Here is a 26778-nt window from a genome sequence, read left to right as displayed (position 1 = left end):
ATATACATACATACATACATGTGTATATACATACATATACACAAGGGGTCTCAGCTTCTAATGCTAAGTGCTGCACAAAATGAACAATTCTCAATACTATTTAGCACAAAATGGACAATTCCCAATACTATTTACAACTAAAATACGTGACAACACAGGGAGTCACGGAATAAATATTTTATTTCACTTTAGTGTTTTGTCTCAATCACAGAGATATTTGTATATTTACATTTTTCAAGCATAATAAAGTGGGTGTTTTTTTGTGACTTTTAAAAGTTTTTAAAAGGGAAACAGATATTAAACAGTAGCCTGCATACAAAGTTCCATGAATCTTCTCATAAAAGTACAGACATAAGAATGTATATGTCCCTGACAAATAATATCACTCAATCTGAAAAAAAAAGTAAAAGATTTTTTTTTTGTTACAAATTTTGAAATTGCTGCTCACAGTGAGTTTGTATGGGATCTTGTGGATATATAAAGAATGACCTGTCACTAGCACAAGGAATTAAAACTTCGGCATTTTGGGCAGAGAAGGTCTTTGAATGGGTTTTGTGAGTGAGGCTCCTTCGTGAGGGCGTCCTGTAGGTTGGAGTGAGCCCCCAGGGGGGATAGTATCCTCTCCATTGATAACCTTCATCAAGAGAAGAAGCTCAGGGTTCCGGGAGATGAACTCACGATTGTCTTCCAAAATCTGAAAGAAAGAAATGATGTGTGTTTGAACTGTGTTCCGTTTTGACTGATGGAATAGTCCTGGATAATAAACTTGTCAGTTAAACACAGTCTAGCAGGTTGACCATGACACTCTCTTCTACATCAGTGAATCTAATCCCCCCCCCCCCCCCCAAAAAAAAAAAAAAAAAAAAAAGGACAATATTTTATGTCATTGATATTCAGTGATAATGTTGAAGGCTTGCTGAATGTCAGAATATAATGAGAACATCAATTCAATCATAATGGCAGGTTCCAAAGGAGATACAGGACAAATCTTATGGATAACAACTTCTTGAATTTATTTCTCATGACATTTCGAGACTAGCTCTAGCGCCAAGATCAGGTGGAACTCGGGTGAAAATACACATCCCCTTTCATTATTGATACATGACATCCAAACAAAATAAATCACCATGTGACTCTGGAGAATCTTTAATACTAATCTGATACAGGGATCAAGATTACCTTCTGTATGGAATCAACCAGTTCATCAAACCGAAACACCTCAGCTTCCGCCTTCTTCCAGTTCTCTTCAAGAATCTTCATCTGAAATTATGGTTACTCTCTTCAATGGAGACAACATGCATTACAACTGATGTGTATGAAACTTCACTGAGGCTGGCACACTACAGTTTATATCAAAATATTTAGATATGCAATCACATTCTGCTGCATCTAGTTTATTTCTTGGGAAGATTTCAACAATAGTAGATCTTTGCTTACTTTGCGAGCTGCCTTGCTCCCCATTTCCTGGTAACGATCTCTCTCTTCCATCAACTGGATTAAAAGCTGCTGGTTCTGAAAGGGAAATATAACAACTACAGTGACAAGGTTTGAAAAGACAACGTGAAGAGATGCCAACCCCAAATTGGTGCAGTTTGGAATCTGAGGTCCCTAGGAGAGAAAAAATTAGGAATTTTTCCAACAAGTTAAGGATCTCTATAAATTGTGGCACTCCAGGAACGAATCTTTTCAATGCTATTACATGTAGCATTCTTTATGTAACTGAAGCCGGTTTGCAGTACCTGGCATCAGTGGTGTGAATGATGAGTGAGTAATATACATAAACAATGTGTGGAATAGATCAGGATGATTCTGATAAATTCGGGAGTGTTGGCATCTTGGCATGAAACCGACAATAGTGAGTGAGTGAGTTTAGTTTTACGTGGCACTCAGCAATATTCCAGCTATATGGCGTGATCTGTAAATAATCGAGTCTGGACCAGACAATCCAGTGATCAACAACATGAGCATCAATCTGCACAGTTGGGAACCGATGACATATGTCAACCAATCAGAGAGTCTGACCACCTGATCATGTTAGTCGCCTCTTCCGACAAACAGAGTTACCTTTTATGGCAAACATAGTTTGCTGGCAGCCTATTCTACCCTGGGACCTTCACGGGTCAAAACTGACAATAACATGCAATACTAACTACATAGCTACTGATATTGGACAACTAGTCAGAAATATTTCAAAGGGCTGGAATTATCTTTAGGCAAAGCAAACCAGTGGATGACATCATGAGCATGCACCAGGATGAGAGATGAAGATGTGAATACATCTGATTCATTCTTGTCATTCATTTGTCTCACCTTCTTCTTGAGTGAGATCACCTGTCCCTGCATGCTGTGTCCGGGGATGCTGACTTGGCCAGGTTGGTGTGGGGTGAGGTTGGCCAGCTGCTCCTCCAGGATTTCCTTCTCCCCCTCCAGCCGTTTCACATCCCCCATCAGCTGCATCATATCCTGATTCATCTTCTGAAATCACATAGATCAGGCTCACTGTGTACAAGGCTGTCTAAGGGGGGTTCAACATCATTCATGCAGATAAAGGTTATTAAAATCTAAATATTTTAGATATTTAAATACTTACCTTACCATAGGTCTTATGCATATTACCTCTAGCTTCGCTAAACGAGATCAGACAGTCGTTGATTCGCCATCCCCTCGATGGCTACCTCATGTAATCTACGAATGTAGTCACGGAAGTGATGTGATCTCTCCACTCGCGCGAGAGCGCAGAATCCAAAATTCACTTTTACCGTCAACCGGAAGGTCCGAAGAGTCCAAAGTGGGGAGGAGCATCCAGCGTTGGGAGGGAGTCACCGCCCTATGGTAAGGTAAGTATTTAAATATCTAAAATATTTAGATTTTAATAAATTTTTAACTTACCTTACCATAGGTCTTATGCATATGGCTTCGACAGATGGATGGTGGTGTGGACTCCAGAGGACCATCCCTCAGCAAACAGTGCACATGCATCAGGAGAACTCGGGAAAGCCAATGTCAACGGTCTCAGGATAATACCTGGAACAGGACGCACCCTGGGGGTGAGGTTAATCTTAAGACCAAAGGTAAGTAGAAGTGTAGTTACCTAATGGGCGGATGGTCGGGTAAGTTGCTGAGCAACCACCAATGGACCAAATGACTGTAATCCCTCCACGTCTTCAACTGCCAAGTCCCTCAAGTAGTGGGATGCGAAGACAGTTGATGACCTCCAGAAACAGCCCTCCATGATCTGCGGTACTGTGCAGTTCCGATGGAGGGCCATCGTAGACGCCAAGGCCCTGATCTCGTGCGGGTTACTTGCTACCGGATGAGGCAGGTGCTTGTCGTCATAGGCCGCCAGGATAGTCGATCTGAGCCAGAGGGCAATAGTATTTCTGTTTACTTCACCTTTGCAGGACACGGCAAAGGGAATGAATAACCTTTTGCGGGATCGTCTCCTAGAGGCTGACCTTTTAATATAGCATCTGAGAGCCCTGACTGGACATAGCAGCTCCTCCTCCAAGTCATGATGACCCAAGATCGTAGACAAAGGAGGGATGGAGAATAACCTGTTAGGCTGCCCGGGAAGCTGGTTCTTAGCCACAAAATCCCAAAGCAAACCCAAATGAGCACGTCCGTGTCTTGACTGTTCAAATCGGATCTGAGTAACGTCAAGAGCATGGATCTCGCTGACTCTAGCCGCTGTTGCCAATGATAGTAAGAAAACCGTCTTCTTGGAAAGATGTTCAAAGGAGGCTTCTTCTAATGGCTCGTACGGCGGCCCTCTGAGATGTTGAAGGACAACATTAAGATCCCAAGCTGGAGGACGAAACTTGGTCTTCTGGTCTTCCAGCTTGAAAGCTTTGAGAAGCGCAATAAGTTCCGGTATCTTGGAGATCTGTGAATCTGACTTGATAGCAAGGACAGAATTCAAAGCTGACAAATAGGTGCCTAAGGTACTGCCTTTGAGATGTCTAGAGTTCCGTAGGTAGAGAAGGAACTGTGCCACAAACTGAGGAGATGCTGCCATGGGATCTTGAGATCTTCGTGCGCAAAAATTCTCAAAAGAGCGCCATTTGTCGTCATATAAAGAACGGGTAGAAACTCTATGCGCGCGAGCTATAACGTTCGCCACGTGCGCAGAGTAGCCCTTAGCCTTTAATGCTCTCTGCAGATGACCCATGCGTGAAGATGGAATCGCCGTGGATCCGGATGCAGCTGTCGACTGTGTGGATGTCGAAGCAGATGCAACCACTCTGGAAGTTTGTAAGGGTCTCCGCTGGCGAGCCGTCGAAGATCGGGAAACCACGATCTGGCTGGCCACCAAGGTGCGACCAAAAGCAGTCGGAGGTTCTGCGTCAGTCTGATCTTGGCGATTACATCCGAGAGAAGAATTGGAGGAGGGAACGCATATGCGTCCAGTCCTTCCCATGATAGAGACATCGCGTCGACTGCCCACGCCTGTGGATCCGGCACGGGAGATACGTACGTTGGTAACTGGTGATTGAAACTGGTGGCAAAAAGATCTACCAGTGGTCTCCCGAGTTGCCAGCAAATCTGGCGAAATGCGTCCGGATGAAGCATCCACTCCGTCGGGGATGGTTTGCCGGGGCGCGACAGGGCGTCTGCCAGAATGTTTTTGCAGCCGGGAATGTGACGAGCCGCGATCACGATGCCGTTGCTGTCTACCAGATCCGCTAACAGGAACATCTGGTCCAGAAGTTGTTTGGACCTGGTTGTACCCTGATTGTGAATCACCCACACGACCGTGGAATTGTCGGACGCTACCAGGAGTCTGGAGTCTGTTAGGACCGGTAGCCAGTGGCGAACCGCTAGGATGACTGCTTGCATCTCCAGGCTGTTGATATGCCACTCCTTTTCGGCGTCTGACCACAGCCCTGAGGTTGTCTGGCCGTTCAAATGAGCACCCCATCCCAAGAGGGATGCGTCTACAAACAATTCGTGGTCGTGGTTGAAGTTTGTCAAACAAACACCGGCGCAGACGTTCCACTCTACCGTCCACCACCTGAGGTACTGATGCAGGTGCGGGGGTAGAAGAAATGACGACTGGAGGTCGTTCTCTCGAATGAATGGTAATAGGAACCTCTGTAGTGGGCGCAGCATAAGCCGTCCTCTGAGGGTGAGGTCCTGCGCCGACGTCAACAAGCCCAACAGAGACTGCCATTCTCTGAGGGTGAGAGGTAGGGACAGAGCTCGATCCGTAAAGGCGAGAATCTTCTGTCATCGATCGGGAGGGACCCTGACTAGATTGAGCCGAGTCAGGAACAACCCCCCAATGAACGTTAACTCCTGCGTTGGTTTCAGTTGCGACTTCTCGAAATTGATAATCCATCCCAACTGTTGAAGTAGGCGTGTGGAGAAGTCCAGTTGTTTGCGTAGCAACTGAGGATTGCAGTGATTTAGAAAACAATCGTCGATGTAAGGATCGAAGTCTATCCCCCGGAGGTGCAGAAACCGGGTGACAGGCAGTGTGACCCGAGTGAAAAGCCACGGGGCCGTAGAAATTCCAAACGGCAGCACTCGCCACTGGTAGTGTACTCCGTTGAATATGAAACGCAGGAACTTCCTGTGGCGTGGGAATACAGGAACGTGCAGGTAAGCATCCTGTAAATCTAGGCTGGCCATCCAAGCTCCGGGTGACAATTTGGCTCGGATCTGATCCAGTGATGTCATTCGGAAATGCGGGGGCTCGGCTAAATACAGGTTGTTGAAAGTCGCCATGTTGTGAATCATCCGCATTTTGGTGGAACCTTTCTTGGGTATCAGGAAGATGGGTGAATAGAACCCCGGGGAGAGATGGGGTTCTGACACTATCTCTATAGCATGTTTTGTTAATAAAATGTTGATGTTTTCTAGGATAAGTACCTGTTGATCTATTGAGTACCCTCGTGACAGGGGAGTGGTAGTCAACGGCGGAGCTCTGGCTAGTGGTAACTTGTAGCCGGCTCTCAGGATCTTGCAAACAAACGGGTCTTCCAGGAATGTCCAGTTGGCCCAGAAGATCCCTAGTCTCCCACCTACAGGGGTCGGATGAACTGGTACGACTGGGGGTGGGAGGTCCCAGTCGTAGTAGTCCATGGCTTCAGCGGCCGGAGTAGGGACGCTTGCCCCTACCTCGACCGGACGTAGCTGGGGCATCCCTGCCACGTTCTTGAGGCTTGCGCTGGACATCTGAGTCTTTGGTACGACCTCGTCCCCTCCCAAACGAGGAACGGATCGACTCTCTCCTGGGTACATATCTTTTCTTGGCATTACCCCTGGCTCGGCCACGAAATGCAGAGCCCAAGGCCTCGAAAGTTGACAGCGCCACTTCCGTGTTAGTAAGTTCGGCATGTTGTTTATACACCGACGGTATCTTTTCATCAAAGAGGAACTTAGACGTAAATGGTGCACGAAGAAGTTGACGTTTAAATTCCTCTTGCCAAGAACAAGCATCTAAAAATCCAGATCGGCGCATAGTAGTAGTCATGGCTAGCGCCGCACGTAAGTGTCCAAGTAGGTCATGGAGTACTCTGCCTTGCCAAGCAAAAATGGTAGTTAAATGATCCACCCTCGAGGCATTATCCTCTGACAAATCCAAGGCTGCAGCGGAGGTGGCTGACGCAAGCGCCGAGATAGGTTTAAGCATACGTTTCAGTTCAGTATCAACAGCTGCTAACTTTGAATCCTGAACTCTGTAAGATGACGGAGTTGAACTTGACAACCTCTTAATTGAATCGTCTAGCGCCGCCCCGTTGTCGGCAAAATCCAGACTGTGCACTTTATAATCTGATTTCTTAGACTTCGACGCTTTGATGGTCGGATTTAAGGATAACTTCGCAAAGTCCGAGTCTAACAAAGTAATCGCATCCGCCACCATAGGGTGTGGTGGAATAAGTAACTCAGGAGTCAAGTGAATCGACGCCGGGTTGTTTGAATCCGAAGAAGGGGAAGGACAGTCCGGTAATCTGTCGGCAATCCACTCAAAGACAGCAGTTAAGGGAAGATAGGTGCCATCACTATCACCAACATTGCCAGGTTCCTCCTCATAGTCTGGGCAAAAGAACTGTTCCTCGTGTTCCTCCCAGGAAATAGAGGTTGATTCTCGTCGCTGACTCGAGTTGGAAGCAGAGTTCTTAGTGTTAAATTCTTTGCCGGAAGTCCGCAGTGGTTCCGGCGATCGCGAACGCTGGGATCTAGAGAGACGTCGTGGTGATCTTGACCGAGATCGCACTCTACGTCTACTTCTGGTACGTGAGTCTTCCTCTAAGGAGCGCCTTGGAGAGCGGGAAACCGACCGGGAGCGCCGGCGCCTGCTACGGTGTGGAGAACGAGAGCGCCGACCCTTCGGGGACCTAGAACGAGATCTGCGCCGGGAGCGCTCAGCCTCTAAACGACGAGCGCACTCTTCATCCAGCTGGCGCTGTAACATTTCTTCTTTAGTCAGCGTATGAGACACTCTGGGGATCCGATAAGACGTAGTTATAGGAGCAGGGTCCGGCAACAATATTGGCGCTGGCGTTGGTACAGGCGCTGGCATCGGAATAAGCGCTGACGAAAACACCGGTGCTGATGTAAACAAAGGCGCCGGGACAGGCAGAGGCGCTGGTACAGGCAACGGCGCTGGTGTAAGTCTAGGCGCTGTCGTTGGTAAAGGTGTAGATACCGAGGTAGGGAGTACAGCAGCGCCCGGCGTCAAGAGAGATCGCAGAAGCCTCTGAACTTCAGGATGGGATAAGGCATCCGGGTGAGATAAATCTACAAAGGCGTCCGAACGCGTAGGCTCTGGAGAGGAGCGCGCCGGCGTAATAGATGAGCGCTCCACACTCGGCGTTGATAGTGGTATTGAAGGCGGTGGTAGATCTTGGTCGTCAGGTAAGGATCCCAAGGAAGACGCTGGCGACGACATTCTTCTCTTACGTTGCGTAAAACGTTTCCTCCGAACCGCCAAAAAGGTCTTGAAATCGGTGAGAGATAACGCTTGACAGTGTAGGCACCGACTATCGATGGAACAAACAGCGGACGCACAATCCGGACACCAGGGATGTGGGTCCTTGGCTGATTTCTGCCCCTTGCAGACAGTACAATATTGTCGAGTCATACACAGAACTGTAACAGACAAGAAACCACGACTTGACGACATGTTAATACAATACTAGGAGGAAAACCCCCTACATAAAAATGTAGAAAGTAGTTGCACCCCTACGTAAAAAATAGGCACACCCGTAAGTGCGGGGCAGCGAAAAATAACAACCACAATGGCTGCCTTCGCTACGCTGAAATTCATGGCAGAAAAAAGTATGCTAAATACCGAAAACACAAGTGAAAATGACCAAGCATGGGCAGAAACATGACGGGCAAACCACCAACAAGATGAACTACCCTCATGGACGCCATGTCGTTCTCACCTCCGACATGGCCAAGCCAAGCCTGAGTGAGAAAAGAACAACACGAGGTAGCAAGGTAAGCACATTAAATGCTTGTATGACTTGACTTTGATACATAATGAGGGGATACAAACCATACCTACCAAGGAGTAGCAACTTTATTGAAACTACACACAGTAGGAAAAAAAAACTGCAAACCAACACGTCCGTTCGCACGAACGCTAAAGGTAAAAGTGAATTTTGGATTCTGCGCTTTCGCGCGAGTGGAGAGATCACGTCACTTCCGTGACTACATTCGTAGATTACATGAGGTAGCCATCGAGGGGATGGCGAATCAACGACTGTCTGATCTCGTTTAGCGAAGCTAGAGGTAATATGCATAAGACCTATGGTAAGGTAAGTTAAAAATTAAGTTTTATGTTACTATCCCATTAACTCATAACAATGTTTAGTAACATTAACATTCTTTTCTGACAAAGAAATCCAACTAACCAGTCTTTGTTTTATCCCCTTAATGCAAAGTGTCAGACAGGGCAAGAAAAAGTAACATCCTTCTGGCTATGTCAGCGCTAGCTCAGATGCTATGACCACAAAACCTCATAGAAGTTCACATCCAGGAAGGCAGCCATTTTGTTCTTTAGAATCCTACCTTATTTTCAAACTGGTAGTCTGAGAGTGCGATGATTCGATCCCCCATGTCCCTGATCCTGTTCTTTAGTTCCTCTACCAGCTTGTTGGCCTCTGTCAGCTCCTCTGTCTTGGCCACACGGTCTTGCTGCAACCTCGATGCCTCGCCCTCCAACCAGCACACCTTCTCCCGCAGCAGACAGCTGCAGCACTCAAACATAACTAATTGCAAGTATTGTTTCTCCATGACAACTGCTCGAACTCCAAAACTGGGGCTAACATGTGATGACCTCTGTGAGAGGCAGTTAGAAGTTGAGTACTAAGTTACAAATATGGTAAACTGAAACTTAACTGTAAACCACCTACATTACTTATACTGATAAGTTCCAACAAAGAAACAACACCATGGGTTACCTTCCACGTTAAACACCCTGAACTGACCCCAAATCTCCACTCACTTGTCTCCTTTGAGATCCTGAAGAGACAATGCAGAAGCTTTCTCCAAAATATTGGCCATGCTGACAATCTCGGACAGAACCTCGCTGAGAACTGAGATTTGTTTGACAATAGACACTTGATTTCCACCAACATTGCCAGGCATGTCGACTCTGTCCCCATCTTGTGGAGTTTTTGCCTTATCCTCATCTTCATTAGATCCTGACTGTGGCATGCTCCTCACTGGGACAAAGGCACTAGCTTGTGAGAAGCCTAACCTGGATCTGCTTGCTTCTCCAGGACTAGTGAGAGAGTTGTTGTATCCACTGTCAGTGGAAGATCTGGTTTGGGAGGTGCTGTCCTCTGTAGAACTGGTTTCCTGACTTGGAGGTCTAGACTTGCTCCAGCTGAATGAAGAATCCTTTTCCTCTGATGTGTCTATGGATGTGTTGACGGCATGAAGCACCTTGGACACAAGAGACTCGGAGGAAATGTTGGAGTGTTGTGGAGTATCAACCGTGTCCTCATCTGTCTGAAAGAAGGATGACAGTGATCACGCTAGTTTTAATAGGAATTAATTGAAATGTATGTTCTTAACAAGAAAACACTGACATTTTAATGGTGTGAGTGTGGTTCATCACTTTTAGCAATATTCCAGCAGCATTGCAGCAAGGGACACAAGAAATGAGCTCACACATTGTGTCAAAGTGGGGAATCAAACCTGAGTCTTCTGTGTAGTGAGGGAACACTTTAACCACTAGGCTACCCCACTGCCCACTTGACATTTTGAAAGACAGAAGTGAAACATGTTAACAGTACTGCCTTCACTGAAGACTGACGTTCAGCGAGTAACATTTTATGCTACTTAGCATTTATAATATTTAACACTGATAAGTATACGTATTTGACCAATCCTTGTTATGGTTGTTAAGATTGTTATCTTACTTCAGTACATTTAATAACTCTTGGATGATCTAGTACAACACCGACTGCATGTCTCCTTACCTCTACGCCCACCTTCTTCCGGAGCACTCCGAGTATGGTGCACATTCTCTCCTCCAGCCCTGTCACTGCATCCCTACATTCCTGCAGCTCCCCCTGCTGCTGCAACATCACCTTCTGTGACTCCTGGCGCATACTGTGCAACTCAAGCCTGGCTGTCGCCAGTTCGTCTCTAGCAAGTAAAAGTATGACATTAATGAAGGGGCTGACCATTCTAACTGCTGTTTCAGTGTCAAGGAACTGTGCAGGTCAAGTCTGACCCCAGACAGCCCCTCTCTATCAAGTAGAGTAAGTGGGTTTTTTACACTGCTTTTATCATTATTTGAGCAATATAACAGCAGGGGACACCAGAAATGGGCTTTACACATTGTACCAAGGTGGGGAATGGAACCTGGGATGCTTTAACCACTTGGCTATGCCTATATCAAGGAACACACTTGAACAAATGGTTTACCATTCTACACTGTTTCAGAGAGTTACCAGAACTTCTCACAAAGCTGGTGTCAATTCTGACTGTATGTGGGTATCATTTACAGAGATTTGTCTCACTCCTGTTCAGAAGGCCAATATTTAGCTAGGAAAGACAAAAATGCTAGCACAAATTTCCAAACTTAAATAAATCATTTCCCAATTCATGTTATAACTTATGATATGTTTTTGTAGAGTTTAGTGCTTTACCTCTGATCTATAAACTGTAAGACTGTCACCATCATAAACACCTCTGGTACATAGCATTGAGAATGTGTTTTCCAACAATATGATGTGTGCTCTAAATGTCAGGACCAGACAATTCATGGAATCATACCACCACCCGGAACAAGTAAGTTTTCATGTTGTGCAATCAAATAATGGTATCCTATTTGTCTGTGGGCTACTAGATAATTTCTGCTTACGATTTCAAAACTGCAATTATATCACCATGATTTCAAAGGACAGTTCAAAGTGAAGCAGATTATGGATGGTTTTACCATAGTGGTGATACACTATTCACTGGTATGGAATCAGTCATCTCATGACTCACTGTAGACTCTGTATGGTGGTCTGGTACTCCAAGAACTGGACCTGTGTGTCAGCCAGGGTCTTCTGCTGTTGGTTCAACTGCAGGTACGTGGAGCGGATCTTCTCCTCGGAGTCTCGCAGTGTGTCAATCAGCATTCCTCTCTCTGCCTCCAAAAACTCAGCATTGTCTTGCAGAGCCTGTTGAGCACCCAACAGGAAGTAAACACTTGTTTTTCAGATACTTTCCCTCAAAGTTAGGAAATCGCTTTTTCCTGACAGTTGTGAAGATTTCCACTGATTTGCTAACATGATTACAGTTTTTTAATAGAAATAACAGAATGTGCTTAGATTCCATGCATTTGGACCATATGGGGAATCAATAAACAGAAAACAAGCACCTGTTCTCACCAAAAGTGACAATAACTAAACAATAATTGATTTCTATCATTATAATCGTTCTGATGCAGATTTTACATAACATGGAAATAAAAAGACCTCAGTAAAAGCAGTAAGTGCATGTGATGATATTTAATCTAGCTCAATTTGACTTAAACCACTAGTCCAAAGTCCGAGTTTAGCAGAATTCTTTTAAGTCTCACTAATGAAAGCCCATGTGAAGTTCTGTGTCTAAAGTTTCTATCACTGACTGCTAGCCAGCAGTATCTTAGCTTTCTCACGGCAGCCTGTAAATGGTAGAGAATTTGTGCTAGGATTTATGCCATTTTCAGCAACATTGCAGGAACATCATGGCATGGACCACCAGATGTGCTCCACACATTGTATCTACGTAGGGAATCGACACATAGGGCTTCCATGAGATGAGAGAAAAAGCTTTACCCCCCATACCCCTAAAATTTGGACACAAACCCAACCTTGAGTTCTGCCTGGTCCACTCGCTGGACATGGACTTTCTGCTTGAAGGCTTCATATTCTTCTTCCATCTGCCCAACCTGGTAGCGTTGTTCATGAATGATCTCCCTGCACTCATACAGATCCTTCTCCAAGATGTCAATATCATGATCCCGGTAGTCCAGGGTTCTTTGAAGGTTGGTGATGCTCAGCTCATACCTGCAGGACAACAAAAAGCTGTCGGTTTGTGATCAGCTATCAGAATGTATTCGTTATTTAACATCACTCTAATTTAAGGCATCATCATCATCGTCGTTGTCATCATCATCATCATCAAGATATCAATGATGGAATCACAGTGGACAAAGAGTCATGACAAGGGGAAAATTAAGTTCTTGGCATAAGCACATAAAGCTTTCTTTGGATTATTACTCACTCAGCACATTTCTCTGTCAAAGCAGCTTTTGCCTCCAGGGCCAGTGTTTCCCAGTCTTGACTCCTGCCAAAAACAAAACCTCCTGACTCACTTTCAAATGCAATATGTTTCAAACAACAGCGTGAAACATACAAATCAGGTTTATGAGAAAATCTGATCTGGTTTGTAAAACAGATTCCGATTGGTGGGTTTCTTTGAGAAATCCAATCACGGTGCATGTAGCAGTTTTATAGTTTTGTTGCCATGAGGAACACATTGGCTGTAAAACGCCAATTTCAATAGAAAATTCTTCTTTATTTTCCGCAAAAAAAGCCAAAACCTTGTCATGATGATGATACAGGGAGGACAACCAATCACAACAATGATAACTGAAAAGAGGATGGGTCTGAGGAGAAATGCCGGGATGAAGTATCATGTCCATGTGTTTTTCAAAATGCATAGTTTTTCAGCTTTAGTAGCCTTTTCCCTTGTTTACCATTCAACAAAGAGGCAAATCACATGCGATGTATGGTGTGTATTAACCATCACAAAAAAGGGAGTGGCACTGCAATTCATCAAGTATGCTCAAACGACACCCTAAATCTAAAGATCAAATATCGTCAAAGCAGAGAATTTAAGTTGAAGTTAACAATGAAATATGATAAATCATTTTCTTACAATCAGTTCTCATTCTCTTATCAGATTCAAAGTATAAACTGAACAATTGTTACACTTGTTTTCTCAACAATCAGACAAGTATATTGTCCTCTACCTTCCTGATTGTCATTTTTCGTTGTTAAACATTGCTGTGGTTTCACTGTTGGAGTTTTCTTTTTCTTTTCCAAATTCATTTTGAATTAATCCTAACTGTTAACTTAATGTTGAACAAATCTTGGTTTCATTTCCTTTCTTCAAATTGTTGCCCTTACCTGTATTGGACATCAAATATTGTATATCGATGATAAGTAAGTGAATTCAAATTAGTTACTACTAAGCATGGTATGCCGTAACAATTGACGTACAGTCGCAGTTGACATGAAATGACCGATATTATTTTCAAAGGATACACATAACTGACGACAAGTGGGCCATAGGCCCATTTTTTATTAAGGCTAGAATGAACACTGCTGTGGTTAAAAGCACAAACACAGGTACGGTCAGCTATATTTATAACAAACAGTCTTAGTACAAACTGAAATATGGAACATCATCCGAACGTGATATTCATACACATGACGATACACTTCTGGCAAGTCCAGGTAATCCAGGCAACCATATGAACCGTGGTACCACAAAACAACTAGACCATGCACTCCCTACAGACACAAGCATACCTCTTCTGTTCCTCCAGGAGCTCCTGAGTCTTCTGCGAATGCTGAGCACTAAGCGTGTCAAGCTGGTGTGTCAGATCTTCCTGCTTGTCCTTCTGATCAGAGAGATGTTGTAACAGCAGTTCCTTGGTCAATACAAAGTCTTGAAGAGCTGGCACAGAGAACACATCTTGTACTTAACATACATTAGACTCAGTTATTAGGCTAGCTACTAAACTTCAACCACTACATGAGAAAGCAATATAATGAAACAGGGCCCAGTACCACTAGGCGATCTTAACACTGTGACAGTCATAAGTCGGTGTTAAGGTATAGAAATTACAATATTCCTAGCACTAAGATTGCTTAACAGAACTTGGACCTGGGCCTAGATGTTTGAAGCTCTCTCAGCGCTAAGATAGTCGAAAGTGCCATACAAAACAACTATCATAGCACTAATGGAGCTTCTAAAATCTAGGCCCTGTACTAGCTTTTCCCAACATCCACCTGGGCCAACAACAGTAAGTTTATGTTTTAGGAGTTATGAATCTTAGCATCATGATTGCTTTGAGAATGGGGCCCTGAATAGTAATAAAAGGTACTCTGATACTCAAAAGATATCCACAAAATCATAGTGCAAATGCAGCAAATATAGCACGTAAATGATCATATCTAACAGACTTATGAGAGTCAGTCCCACAAGTTTTGTGGAATGGGCCTATATGCCTTATATTTTCCCATTACATAAACAGCAACCATCTGCTAAAATCCTTCAAGATGCGATTTCCACATTCTCACAACTTGATTAACTTACTATCAAGCATTGTGATTCAGGAAAGCATGCTTACAATCACTACCTTTCCTAGCACCAGCCAGTTCAGTGTTGAGTTGACACACATGAGATGTTGCTTGAAGGAGATCTGATGACGTGCTGGCGTAGAGAGACTGCAACTAAGAGAGAACTAAACACGTTACTATGTTTTTATATTCAGTGTTGGTAACTGGTTTCTTTATGCTACTACATTCGGTATTTGAATATAATGAACGTTTACAGTTTTGGCTTTCTTTTGTTTACAACATGTGGTCACAACATTTACATAAAAAACTCAATACATTCCATAAGAGGTCAAGTCAGTACAATCTTGAACAATAAATGAACTGCTTGTCAGAATGATTACATGATGCCATTTAGAAAGTGGTCACATTTGGGATTTCACTTTCTTAGTAAAGTACAAATTCTAGTACTGTTTTGGTTGAGTCCCATCTGGGATTTGAACCCGCACTCTCAGAGTTAAGTGAAATCCCAAATATGACATGTTGCACTTGACCACTTTCTAAATGGCATTGTGTAATCATAGCTTTCGGCCATGGGAGCCGTGCCATTTTACACTTATCAGAGAGGTACACAAAGTATGCAGTCTAGACTAACAGTTGTCTGACTTTCATTTTTGTAGCTGAGCGGGCTAGGCAATTAGGTGATTGACTCTGAGGGTGTGGGTTCGAATCCCTGATGGGACTCAACCATAAAAGTACTAGAATTTGTACATTATTAAGAAAGTGAAATCCCAAATATGACATATGTTGCATTTGATCACTTTCTAAATGGCAACATGTAGCTTTCAGCCGTGGGAGCAGTGCCTGACTCTGAGGGTGCGGGTTCGAATCCCTGATGGGACTCAACCATAAAAGTACTAGAATTTGCACTTTACTAAGAAAGTGAAATCCTAAATATGACATATGTTGCCTATCAGAAAACTGACATCAACCAATCAGGGTGAGTGAGTTTAGTTTCACGCTGCTTTTAGCAATATTCCAGCAACATCATGACTGAGGACCCCCAAAGTGGGCTTCAAACATTGTACCCATGTGTTGAATTGAACCCGGACTAGCGAACGTTTAACCACTAGGCTACCCCACAGCCCCTGAAGCAATCAGAAAGCAGCTTCAGTGTGACTTCTTTTCATAACTTGTATTGAAAGATATTTTGACACAGCTGAACACCTATCCAGTTACTCCATCAACAACACATGTCAACAGCCTTGAAGCCACAATTTCTTTAGATAAATTGCTGGAGTGATTCCAAACATTTTGTTGTATCTGTGCTGAAGTACCAATGATAGGGGTACAAAGGTAAGGATGTTAAGTCACATGTTTTACATTTTGTAGTGTGTTTGCGCTAGGATTTGCAGATTATGTTTTCTTCTCACAAGTGGTGTTCACATTCATTGAAATAATTGAAGTTTGGTCAGTTACCAAACGCCCAAGCAATTGATCGCATTTTTTCATAACTGAACACAAACTATTGCAGAACTGTTATTGTCTTTGAAACATTTGACATCTGCAACAACAACCTGGATAGGAGAATCCAAATCTGAAAAATGATGCCAACCAACTTTTTTCAAGGATTGTTCGTTGGTAATAAAGCAGTAATCAAATGTGAAATTCCAGCCAATTCCAAATAATAATTTGCACTGACCTGTGCGATACTGTCGTGAGACATCTCCAGGGAAGTGACGAGGGACTCACACTCTTCTCTCAGTGCCTGATTCTCCTGTTTTTGAGTCTCCACCTCTGTGATAAGCTCCTTCTTCAGTTTCTGCATTGTCACATACTGACAAATAAAACAAACCATATCAGTAAAGCAACATCACATACTGACATATAGAGCCACATCAGCACAAGCAGCGTCACATACTGACATACAGAGACACTTCAGAGAATATGTATGTCAGACATTACACAGATTACACTAAGCTATGTTTGTAACAAAACTGTTATACAGAAAGGTTTTGGGTGCCCTACCCACATGTATATTTTAGATTGATTCACATGTACAAATGACAAATATAGCAAAAAAAAAAAAGACTTGCAGACCTTTTGTGTTTCTTGAAACAGTTGTTTATTATGCCCAGCTACTTGTCCAGAACAATCTACATTTATATGAAGCTAAGACAAGCAGTGCCTTTGAGTTTTGCATAATCATTCGTATGTATCTACTTGTCCAGAAGCTCCTACCTCAGTGATGAGGTTCTTCCTCATTTCTGCATTTTTCACTCCAGCATGTCTCAGTTTCTTGTGAGTCTCACTGATAGCTGAGTGGAGCTCTCCCTGAAAATAACAACACCTGTCTATATACACCAACTGAAAACCTTGCGTTTCCATCAGTTAATCAATCCATTAGTGATGAAAGCTGTTGTGATCAGCATTGACATGTCACATTATGCATAATTCACATATTTTATATACTAAAATACAAGATACAGGTACAGGGTCCTTGTTTTTGCACATTAATTCTGTTAAATGGAATTGCTGCTGTCATACTGTATGAAACAATTGCCAGAAAAAAAAAATGCCATGAATTGCATCCCACTAACGAACATCTTGATTTTAAAAATTGGTTTACAGGCTAATGTAGTAATATTGCTTTTATGCAAAAATCAGCAATATTCCAGCATGATCACACGATGCCATTTAGAAAGTGGTCAGTCAAATGCTCCATATGTCATATTTGGGATTTCACTTTCTTAGTAAAGTACAAATTCTACTTCCATATCGAAGCAGAAGTTGCAGTGGCAGAGTGGGTTAGGTGGCTGACTGTGTGCTGGCAATGAGGGCGTTGATTCGAGATGGGACTCAACCAAAATAGTACTAGAATTTGTACTTCTAGAAAGAAAGTGAAATCCCAGATATGACACATGTTGAATACTCAAGCAACAGCATCATGGAGGACACGATAAATGAGCTTCACACATTGGACCCAAGTGGGGAAAGAACCAGTGTTGTGTCTTCAGTGTGACAAGCTAACACATTAACCCCTAGACTATCCCGCTGTACCCTGGTACACAAGGTATACACCAGATGCAGTAATTACCTGCAGATGTTCTGTCACCTCCAAGTCCTCCAAGATGCCAGCAAACTCATCAAGCTGTGCCTGCAGCTCTTGGATCATCTGCTGAGACCGTTCAAACTGGCCCTTGTAGTTATTGTTTTCGAAATCTGCTTTCATTTCTTGAACCTAAAAGTGAACATAATACATCCATTCCAGATAAAAATGACCAGCTGGTGGTGTGAGATGAATACCTGCAGGTGTGACATGAGCGCCTGCTGGTGTGACAAAAGTACCTGCTGGAGGTATGTGACACAAGTACTTGCTGGTGGTGTAACATGAGTACAAAGTGAGGTGAGACTGACAGCCTGCAGGGGATGTGACATGAGTACCTGCTGGAGGTGTGACGTGAGACTGAGTGTCTGCAGGGGGTGTGATGTGAGAGAGTCTGCAGGCTGTGTGACATGAGTACCTGCTGGTGGTGGGACATGACTACAAGGTGTGACGTGAGACTGAGAGTCTCAGGCTGTGTGACATGTGTACCTGTTGGAGATGCTGCTGCTCCTGAGTTTCCAGACGCATCTGAAGCTCCTCATGCTGACTCTCCAACTTGGACTTGAAACTCTTGTACTCCTGCTCAGATTCCAACACCAAGGACTTCAGGTTGAACACCTCTTGATCCATGCTCATCAAGCGATTGTCTTTCTCCTCTATCTTGGTCTGGAAGTCCCGCACAACCTCAAAGTGCATTTGCTGAAAAAGAGTCACTTCCAAATCATGGCTACTGTTGACAAGGATTCAGTTCTACATTCCAATTTCCACCATTGCCTTGGTTAAATAAATCTAGGCACAATAAGTGAGTTCAGTTTTACGCCGCACTCGGCAATATTCCAGCTATATAGTGGTGGTCAGTGAATAATTGAGGCTGGACCACACAAATCAGTGATCAACAGCATGAGCATTGAATGGGAACCAATGAAAGTGTCAACCAAGTCAGTGAACTTGACCACCCGATCCCGTTAGTTGCCTCTTACAAGAAGCACAGTCACCTTTCATGGCAAGCATGGGTTGCTGAAGGCCTCTTCATGGGTCCTAGGTACAATAAGCACACGACAAGGTTGAGAAGCTGGATAAGAATTTATTCATATGGATATGGTAAATCCCAAATGTAATCCATTAACCTGGGTCCACAAAACGTTCATAGTGCTATAACATTCTTAAGCCTATGATAAACTGCAGATTTATGACAGATCAAAACACAGTGAACACATTGAGAATCAGGGCTGAGGAGTCTGTTCCACTAAGCAACTGTTGCACTGGGATCACTTTAACTTTAACAAGATAGTTGTAGTGCAATGTTTGTTTTGTGGGACTGCAGTCAATTCTCAAACAAAATATTCAGTGTGTAAGGGTGTATTGTTTTGAGCAGTATTTCAGTCTTACTATGTCTACAGGTGTGAAAGATTACTTTAAGAGTAAAGCCCAAAGCAATGGAGCTCTCAGGTAAAATTCATGCACAGGGGTCCCGTGCAGTGATACCAAGAAACAAAATCAGGAGTGAAAATGGACTTTCAATCCACAATATTCAGATTCTGGACATGACTTGCAGTGCAACAGGTCATCCTAATGAAGCATCCATGTACTGTTGTACAATGCATGCATGGCAATCAGCACTGATTGAGTCTTACAGTACATTATTACTTCAGCACCCATACCTCTAGTTCAGCCTTTTCATTTTCCTTTTGTGCTTCCAGTTCTTCAATGAGTTTGTGTTTGGTTGACAAAGAAGCTCTCAGATCCTTGACAATACACTTGAGTCTGTCTCGCTCCTTCTCTGCAACCTTCAAGTCAGATTTAAGTCGCTCATTGCAGACAAGAGTTGTGTCCAACTGGTTGGCTATTGCCCTTGGATGCTGTCTTCTTACTTCTTCAGCTGTCAATCTAAACATACATGAACTTTAGAAACAAAATGGCCCAAACCTACAAGACACGTCATCCACTAACCGTAAGCTTTCTTACACCAGGATAAAATCACAGTTGAGCGAGTTAATGTTTTTATGCTTTTACCAATATTCCAGCAAATCCATCAATATCATGATGGTGGTGGGTATGGGGGGAAGGGCATCAAACATGGGCTTCACACATTGGGCCCATGTGGCGAATCAAACCTGGATTTCAGTGTGACAAGTGAGTGCTTTAACCACTAGCTACCAAATCGCCTATATAATAATACCACAGCACATGGAACATCTTGGAAAATGTAAAGCAGAAAAAATATCATCCTTGATATTTTTTAATGATTCTGAATAAAATCATACCACATACAACCCTAGGATGACAGCTTGATATGTTACCTTTTGCCGGCTTTAGACAAAGTTTTCACAGGTGTCATCGATGTTTCGCTTGTCTTCTTACATGCAAAATCAGTCATCGTCATTGTATCAACACAAACAGGTTTCACCATCACACCTTGACTGATGAAACTGATGATGTCAGTCATGGCTGAGGAATCACAAGTTTCTTGCTTTGCCATATCATTTGTACCGGACATACAGAACGGGGACAAGCCAACAGACATAGATTCTGGCTTCACTTGGACGTGATGGTCAGATTTAACAGGAGTATAACAGTCAGTTGTCACTGAAGCATCCACAGAAACAGGTATGCGATCAGTGTTAGTTTCGGTGGTGGCTGTTTCATGTAAGATAGGTGAACAGGCTTTCTCCATAACATTTTGTTGGATGGATGGTACTGATACTGACTTCACAACACTGATACTTAGGCCACGTCGTTTTGATGGCGATGTATTACATTTTGACAGGGCAGTAGGAGAGTTATACAGCACAAACTGCTCGTCAACACTCAGTACAATTTCTTCAGATGCATGTTGGCATTCATGAGCCACTTTATCTGGAGATGACTGCCTTTTCCTGAGCTGGATCCGTGGAGTACGAGGGAAATTTGAAGGGATTTCATCTTGTATGTGGTCACATTGTGGAGAAGACCTGACAGGTATTTTCGATTTCAGTTTGAAATCAGAAGTCGAACTACAAGAATTGTTTGGTTCCTCTTCCTCTGGCTTAAACTGGTTGAGGGATCCATTAACAGAAGAGTTGTCACTTTCTGCGTATTCAATCTTGAACTGTCTTGCCATGTATTCAGCAGTTTTGGGTGTGTCTTCATGAAGGATTATGCTTGGACTTGGCGTTGGTGGAATTACATTTATGGCAGGAGTCTGCAAAAGAAATTAATACAGCAATGTGAACATAGAGTTTGTTTTGTATGTTGCTTAACACTGCACATTCCAAAATTATAACTGATGCTGGTCTGTAATGTGCCATGAATTACTGACAAAGGATTCTTGTTTTGACCTTTGACAGACATTACTAAATACCTGATATTCCTTTCTAATTTCATCAACTGTGTGTTTCAGAATTGATGAGATGAAGCCCTCTATCTCTTTATCCAATTTATCCTCTGCATCAACCTCGTCTAGTTTGTCTTCTGCGCCGCCCTGAATCACTTGGTTCAATTTATCTTCTGTCTTGTCCTCAGTCTCCTTGTCTAATTTATCATCTGCATCATCCTCAACAGTCGTTTTCATCAGTGGTACGGGACTATAGAGTTGATTTTTCAGACTGAATCGCACCTGATGCAGAAATGGACGCTAATTATCATAAGTAGAAAAGCAATTGTGATATGAGACCTGTGATACCAGTCCATGTATTAATATGTCTAGCAAATAGTACTGTCTTTAGCTTAAAACCATCCTCGATATCTCCAGGACATACATTCTGATAAATCACCACTATACCCTGGATGCAAGTACCCTGGAAAAAGGGCCAGCCCAGCGAGGTAATAAAATAATCGGGCTGAGCTTGTAAATACATCCAAAGTATAGTGGAGATTTATGGGAATGTATACCCTGGAGATATCATGGATGGGTAAATCATGGCTTGATATTTAAGCAGTGCAATGTTATGAAGAGGATGATTTTCACACATCCCTCATTAGACCCTCATTGCAAAAGGCAAACTCAGTGAAAAATGTCAGATGTATATTCAACTTAAGGGGATACTGTAATCATCATTAGAAAACAAAAATGCTGCACTATGTAATCTGCAACTTCTTCTGGGAAATATCTGCTTCAGCACCACACTGCTGAAGGACAGAATACTGCTTTAGATTTAATCACAATCTTACAGAAATATTTCTACTTACCACTTTCTTCTTGTCAGTTTGCCCTGCATGTTGTTTCATTGCAGACTGTGGCTTCGTAACGACATCTTGGGAGACAGACAAAACAGGTACCTTCTTCGAGCTAACAGAACTGAAACCAAGCATATATACCAGTTACATTGTTAATTGTCAGGCACAAAATAGAAAAGAGCATATGTTCACACGAAACATCACATCAGCAGAACAACATACATGGACAACGTTAATGGAGCCAGACTATAGAGAAGGGGGGGAATGTCTGATATTTAATCCTAATTTGGCCATTTTCCTTGACATTTGTCAAAAACTTGGGATTCACTTTCATTCTTAATAAATCCTTTGAAGCTCACAAATACAGTGCATATCTGGAGCAAACTTTTACATTATATCATATTGCAAACATTGTTCAGTCTAATGAACTGATATTTAAAGAATTAAAAAACAATGCCAGACCATGCCAGACACATGACATGACAAGAATGCATCTTTTTACATAACTTTATGCATACAAAATCTGAAATATGTTAAAGATGAATATGAAAATAGTGTCTGACCAACTGACAAATCCGGCAGATTTACCAGTGGTCAGACAGAAATCACCAACCCACCACACCCAGTGTCTGACTGAATATTTCACAATGACTTTGTCTGAAGTTGTTATTTGTGGCATGTGACATTTGCTTGCTGTTTATAAATCTTATGTTCTGTTTGCTATTATACAATGTTAATAATTTCAATGCCATTTATAATTAAGAAATATTAAATTTGAAATGTGTGTTTAATTTCATTCTATGGGTCTTGTGAATTTTCAGTGGTCCAGACAGACATCTGAAACTTACAGGACAGTATGTCCTGTTACTTTGAAAAACCATTCATGAAAACTGAATATACACAACAGATTCCTTGTATTTTTGTACCTGTGAGGAGATTTCCACTTAGTAGACGATGTTGGAGTTCCATACAGGGTTTTTCTGATGTTGAAGGCATAGCTGTCAGTTGGCAGTTTGTTTCTGACATTGCCAAGAGGTGTTCGTCTGGGACTGTTAACCACTGTCTGTGATTCTCTCAGTATCTGTGAAGACAAATACAGGAGGTAGGATAAAAAAAACTGTTCTGATTCACTCAAAACAACAAATTTGACAGTTCTGACACAAAATCAACACATGTGCAGTCATCATGTCTGAACATTGCTGCATTGTTTCACAGACCAAGCCTTATCATCAGATGAAATGAGATGGCCATTATGGGCCACAGGTCCTCGTGTCAATGAGAGGATTAAAGATTATTTTTCAAAATACAAAAGAATTGACATGACCCCTGACTTGAAACGCTTCACAGTAGAACATATTAGATAAGGTCGGACACTTAGGTGTACCCCACCCTTTTGCAATTTGCCATGCCGATTGCTACGCTATCATTGCATGCAATCTACTGAAACTCCATCTAAACATAACCATGGGTGATGGGCCTATCGATCACCACTCATACCACCTACCAGTCGACTGAAAGCCAATTTTGACCCTCAGCTAAACGATCTTGACACAAATGGCGGACAATGAGGCTGCATAAGGGGGTATGGTCAAAGCGAGCCCTCTTATTGGTAGACACTTGTTATTGTCTGCCATTTGTGTCAAGATCGTTTAGATGAGGGTTAAAATTGGCTTCCAGTTGACTTGTAGAAATAACAATAAAGAACAGGTAGGTGTCATGAGTGGAGATCAATAGGCCAATCACCCATGATTATGTTTAGGTGAAATTTTAATCAATTGCATGCGATAGTAGCATAGTGATCGGCAAAACAGGCGGGTTGGATACACTGAAGTGTCTAGATATATTGTAGCGTTTCAAGTTAGGGGGGACATCTCATAATTTTCATATTTTAAAAAAAATCTTTAATCCTCGCAATGACATGAAGGCCTGTGTTACGGGTCTGGTCATCGATTATGGAAGCGTGAGTCGGTCAATGACATCACCTCCACTGCACTGGATGACCTGTACCTTGTGACACACTTATCATGGTTATGTGGTTGGAGTATTATGATCAATATCAATGTGAAACAACATGTAAAAGCAGAACACATGTATGCAAACCTTTTTTGTTTGAGCATTTTCCTTATCATGCAAGATACTTGCAAAACTGAAGTGGTCCATTCTCGCAGAATCATCAATGATTCAAGTTGTGTGAAACATCTGAAATAACAAGATGAAATTGTTACCAACACAAGATATGAAGGAAAACCAAGTCCTGTGGATAGTCAGCTTTATGTTTAGTTTTACTTTTTAAAAATTGTCCAACTGCATGAAGTCAGCATTATGAATGTGATGTTTCTGTGAAGATGCTGTTATCTGTTATCATGTCTTTCCTGAAATGTTGCAGTCATTGAACAAACAAGCTGACTATCCATAGAAATTTTTTTCCTTCATCTTACAACTGCTAAAATGATTCAAAAGACATGTCATAACTGTTTTCACAACATGTACAAATAAAAAGATCACACACCAGCCTTCAACAAAGTGCCAGCAGTGTTACATGTCCGTTTACATTTACTGTCTCAGTATCTCAGGTAAGTTTAGCTTTTTCAGGTACAATGCAGTTTACCGGGCGCAGCACACTTTCATGATCTTTAGGGTTAGGGTTTGCATCCTTTACAATCCTTTGGGTTAGCTACTCTGGCCTGGTACCGTTTACGATCTTTAGGTTTGGGTGTTAGGGTCGGAGCACTAATAAATCTGAAAAACTGTGCCTGGTAAAGTGCAGTATCAGGCCCCCCTAAGTAATTGAAGGAATTACAGCAAATTTGAAGGAATTGTAACTCAAATGTAAACAAACGCAGCCCACTCGCGAAACAATTGCAGCAATATCGGTAATTTAGCGGTAATAACAGAAATACATCGGCCCTATCGGAAGCAGTGTCGGTAATACTGGAAACACGTTCAGCCATCTTCGGAGATTTTTCGGTCGCGAGTGGAAACTCACGCAGCAAAACATGGCGTCGTTGGAAGAAGCGCCCGTCTCGGTGAGATTTGTTTTTAGTTTCTACTATTACATTTTTATACTTATCCATCTTTGACCACCCGTGTTGAATGCGTTTAGGTATGAGGTGTTGTCGGGGCAAAAGCTTATGTTTTTAGGAAAAGATAGTCACTCTAGGAGAGTGTCACAAGTCATGCCCCTGTAGTTTGTTTACATCTGAACATCGAAGTCGTGCCGATGATTACGAACGTGCGCCAGATATAACATCATTTTTTTGTAAAATGTGTTTAAATTTGTCAATTGCACTTCGTAGCAAGAAAAATTATGGGTCATAAACTTCTTCATGGCGCAAGTTCATGATGTTCGTAATCATCGGCACAACTTCGATGTTCAGATGTAAACAATCTCCAGGGGCATGACTTGTGACACTCTTCTGCAGTGACAGTCTTTTCCTAAAAACATAAGCTATTGCCCCGACAACACCTCATACCTAAACGCATTCAACGCGGGTGGTCAAAGATGGATAAGTATGAAAATGTAATAGTAGGAACTAAAAACAAATCTCACCGAGACGGGTGCTTCTTCCAACGACGCCATGTTTTGCTGCGTGAGTTTCCGCTCGCGACCGAAAAATCTCCGAAGATGGCCGATTGTGTTTCCAGTATTACCGACATTGCTTCCGATAGGGCCGATGTGTTTCTGTTATTACCGCTAAACTACCGATATCGTTGCAATTGTTTCGCGAGTGGGCTGCGTTTGTTTACATTTGAGATGCAATTCCTTCAAATTTGCTGTAATTCCTTCAGTTACTTAGGGGGGCCTGAGTATACTGCTTTTCATTACCATCTAGACTGACTATTATTTTGGAGTACTGCACTTTACTTGTGTACACTTTTTTTAGATTCATCAGCGTTATTGACCAACACCTAAAAGGAAACTGGGCCCCGAAAACTGATTTAACTAAAACTAAAAGTTCATGGGGTTTGAATTACTATGCAGTTTTTGCTCAAGAGAGGGTTTTGGAGTGGTTTGACTCATCACATTCAGTGAGGACCCCTCTATTTTACACCGGCCCATATATTTAACATTGGAGGGGGTCCAGAAACATTATTTTCATCAATTTGGACCCACTCAAAATTTCACCCAAATCTAACAGTGACTATGTATGATCATAATACAGTACTGTCAGGATTCAGTAGACTTGATTTAGTAATTAACGCCGATGACAAGGACAGAAATAGTTCAGTCAGTGAATTTCAAGATGACATTACTAGTGCAACAAAACTAAAATTGTGACGCATGAACCAAATTATAGACGACAAAGTATACATACGAGATCAACTGTGAAATGGAAAAATTAAAAAATATGCAAGCGCCATTTAGGAATGTTTTTCTAAGGTTGTCCCCCGTTATCCGGTCGGGGCAAAAACAAAATTTGTGTAGCGGCAGACTTTAGCAGAAGCGTGCTTGGTAGTTATGTATTGACGAACAGTAGACACAATTAACAAATATAGAAGAGTAAAAGCAGGCAGTAGGAGGAAAACATTCACCTGTAGTGAAGGGTAACAAACTTGTGAAAGCGTCCTCTTGCTGCCTAAATGTTAGTAAGCCGAGCCGAGCTGGCAGCCATTTCGAAATTGGTACGTAGACTGTGATTGGTTAATCCTAAGTCTCGTTAGGTCGAGAGTAGGTGATCTCTAGGTCGAGGCATAAGAATAAGTAAAATATATGTTTACATGCTTTCTTGATTT

The 26778-nt window shown here is 42.5% G+C and overlaps 2 protein-coding genes across 3 annotated transcripts; both read right to left on the bottom strand.

Moving 5' to 3' along the window:
- Positions 1-162: 162 nt before the first annotated feature.
- On the bottom strand, positions 163-26701 carry LOC137298541 (ELKS/Rab6-interacting/CAST family member 1-like). Of its 2 annotated transcripts, none has more exons than XM_067830844.1 (23): positions 26578-26701; positions 24145-24243; positions 22971-23125; positions 22057-22165; positions 21230-21484; positions 20190-21070; positions 19551-19776; positions 18379-18588; positions 17881-18024; positions 17025-17117; positions 16486-16620; positions 14858-14960; positions 14034-14181; positions 12721-12783; positions 12308-12503; positions 11458-11633; positions 10440-10608; positions 9458-9966; positions 9022-9202; positions 2311-2475; positions 1438-1512; positions 1180-1260; positions 163-694 (listed from the first exon to the last, which is right to left on the bottom strand). In XM_067830844.1, the coding sequence occupies exons 2-23, from the start codon at positions 24202-24204 to the stop codon at positions 509-511; spliced, it is 4320 nt and encodes a 1439-aa protein (XP_067686945.1). In that variant the 5' UTR covers positions 24205-24243; positions 26578-26701; the 3' UTR covers positions 163-508. The 2 variants fall into 2 exon arrangements, with proteins under 2 accessions (XP_067686945.1, XP_067686952.1); XM_067830851.1 differs by having other exon boundaries at positions 14867-14960.
- LOC137258670 (uncharacterized) lies at positions 5989-7894 on the bottom strand. The gene has a single exon (XM_067796365.1). It carries the CDS (start codon positions 7892-7894, stop codon positions 6089-6091), a length of 1806 nt encoding a protein of 601 aa, XP_067652466.1. The 3' UTR covers positions 5989-6088.
- Positions 26702-26778: the final 77 nt, after the last annotated feature.

Source organism: Haliotis asinina, chromosome 1 (assembly GCF_037392515.1).
Source record: "Haliotis asinina isolate JCU_RB_2024 chromosome 1, JCU_Hal_asi_v2, whole genome shotgun sequence".
NCBI lineage: Eukaryota > Metazoa > Mollusca > Gastropoda > Lepetellida > Haliotidae > Haliotis > Haliotis asinina.
Note: the sequence above shows the minus strand (reverse complement) of the source record. Positions and strands in the feature narration are given on the sequence as shown.

Bases quoted from the DNA above. Each gene is read 5' to 3' on its own strand.
- LOC137298541 (XM_067830844.1), bottom strand. From the start codon at position 24,204: ATGGACCACTTCAGTTTTGCAAGTATCTTGCATGATAAGGAAAATGCT. The intron at 14,182-14,857 runs GTAAGCATGCTT...TCTCTGTGCCAG, and splicing joins TGCTAGGAAAGGTAGTGATT to CTCTTCAAGACTTTGTATTG. The intron at 12,504-12,720 runs GTGAGTAATAAT...GTTGTCCTGCAG, and splicing joins TTGACAGAGAAATGTGCTGA to GTATGAGCTGAGCATCACCA.
- LOC137258670 (XM_067796365.1), bottom strand. From the start codon at position 7,894: ATGTCGTCGCCAGCGTCTTCCTTGGGATCCTTACCTGACGACCAAGAT.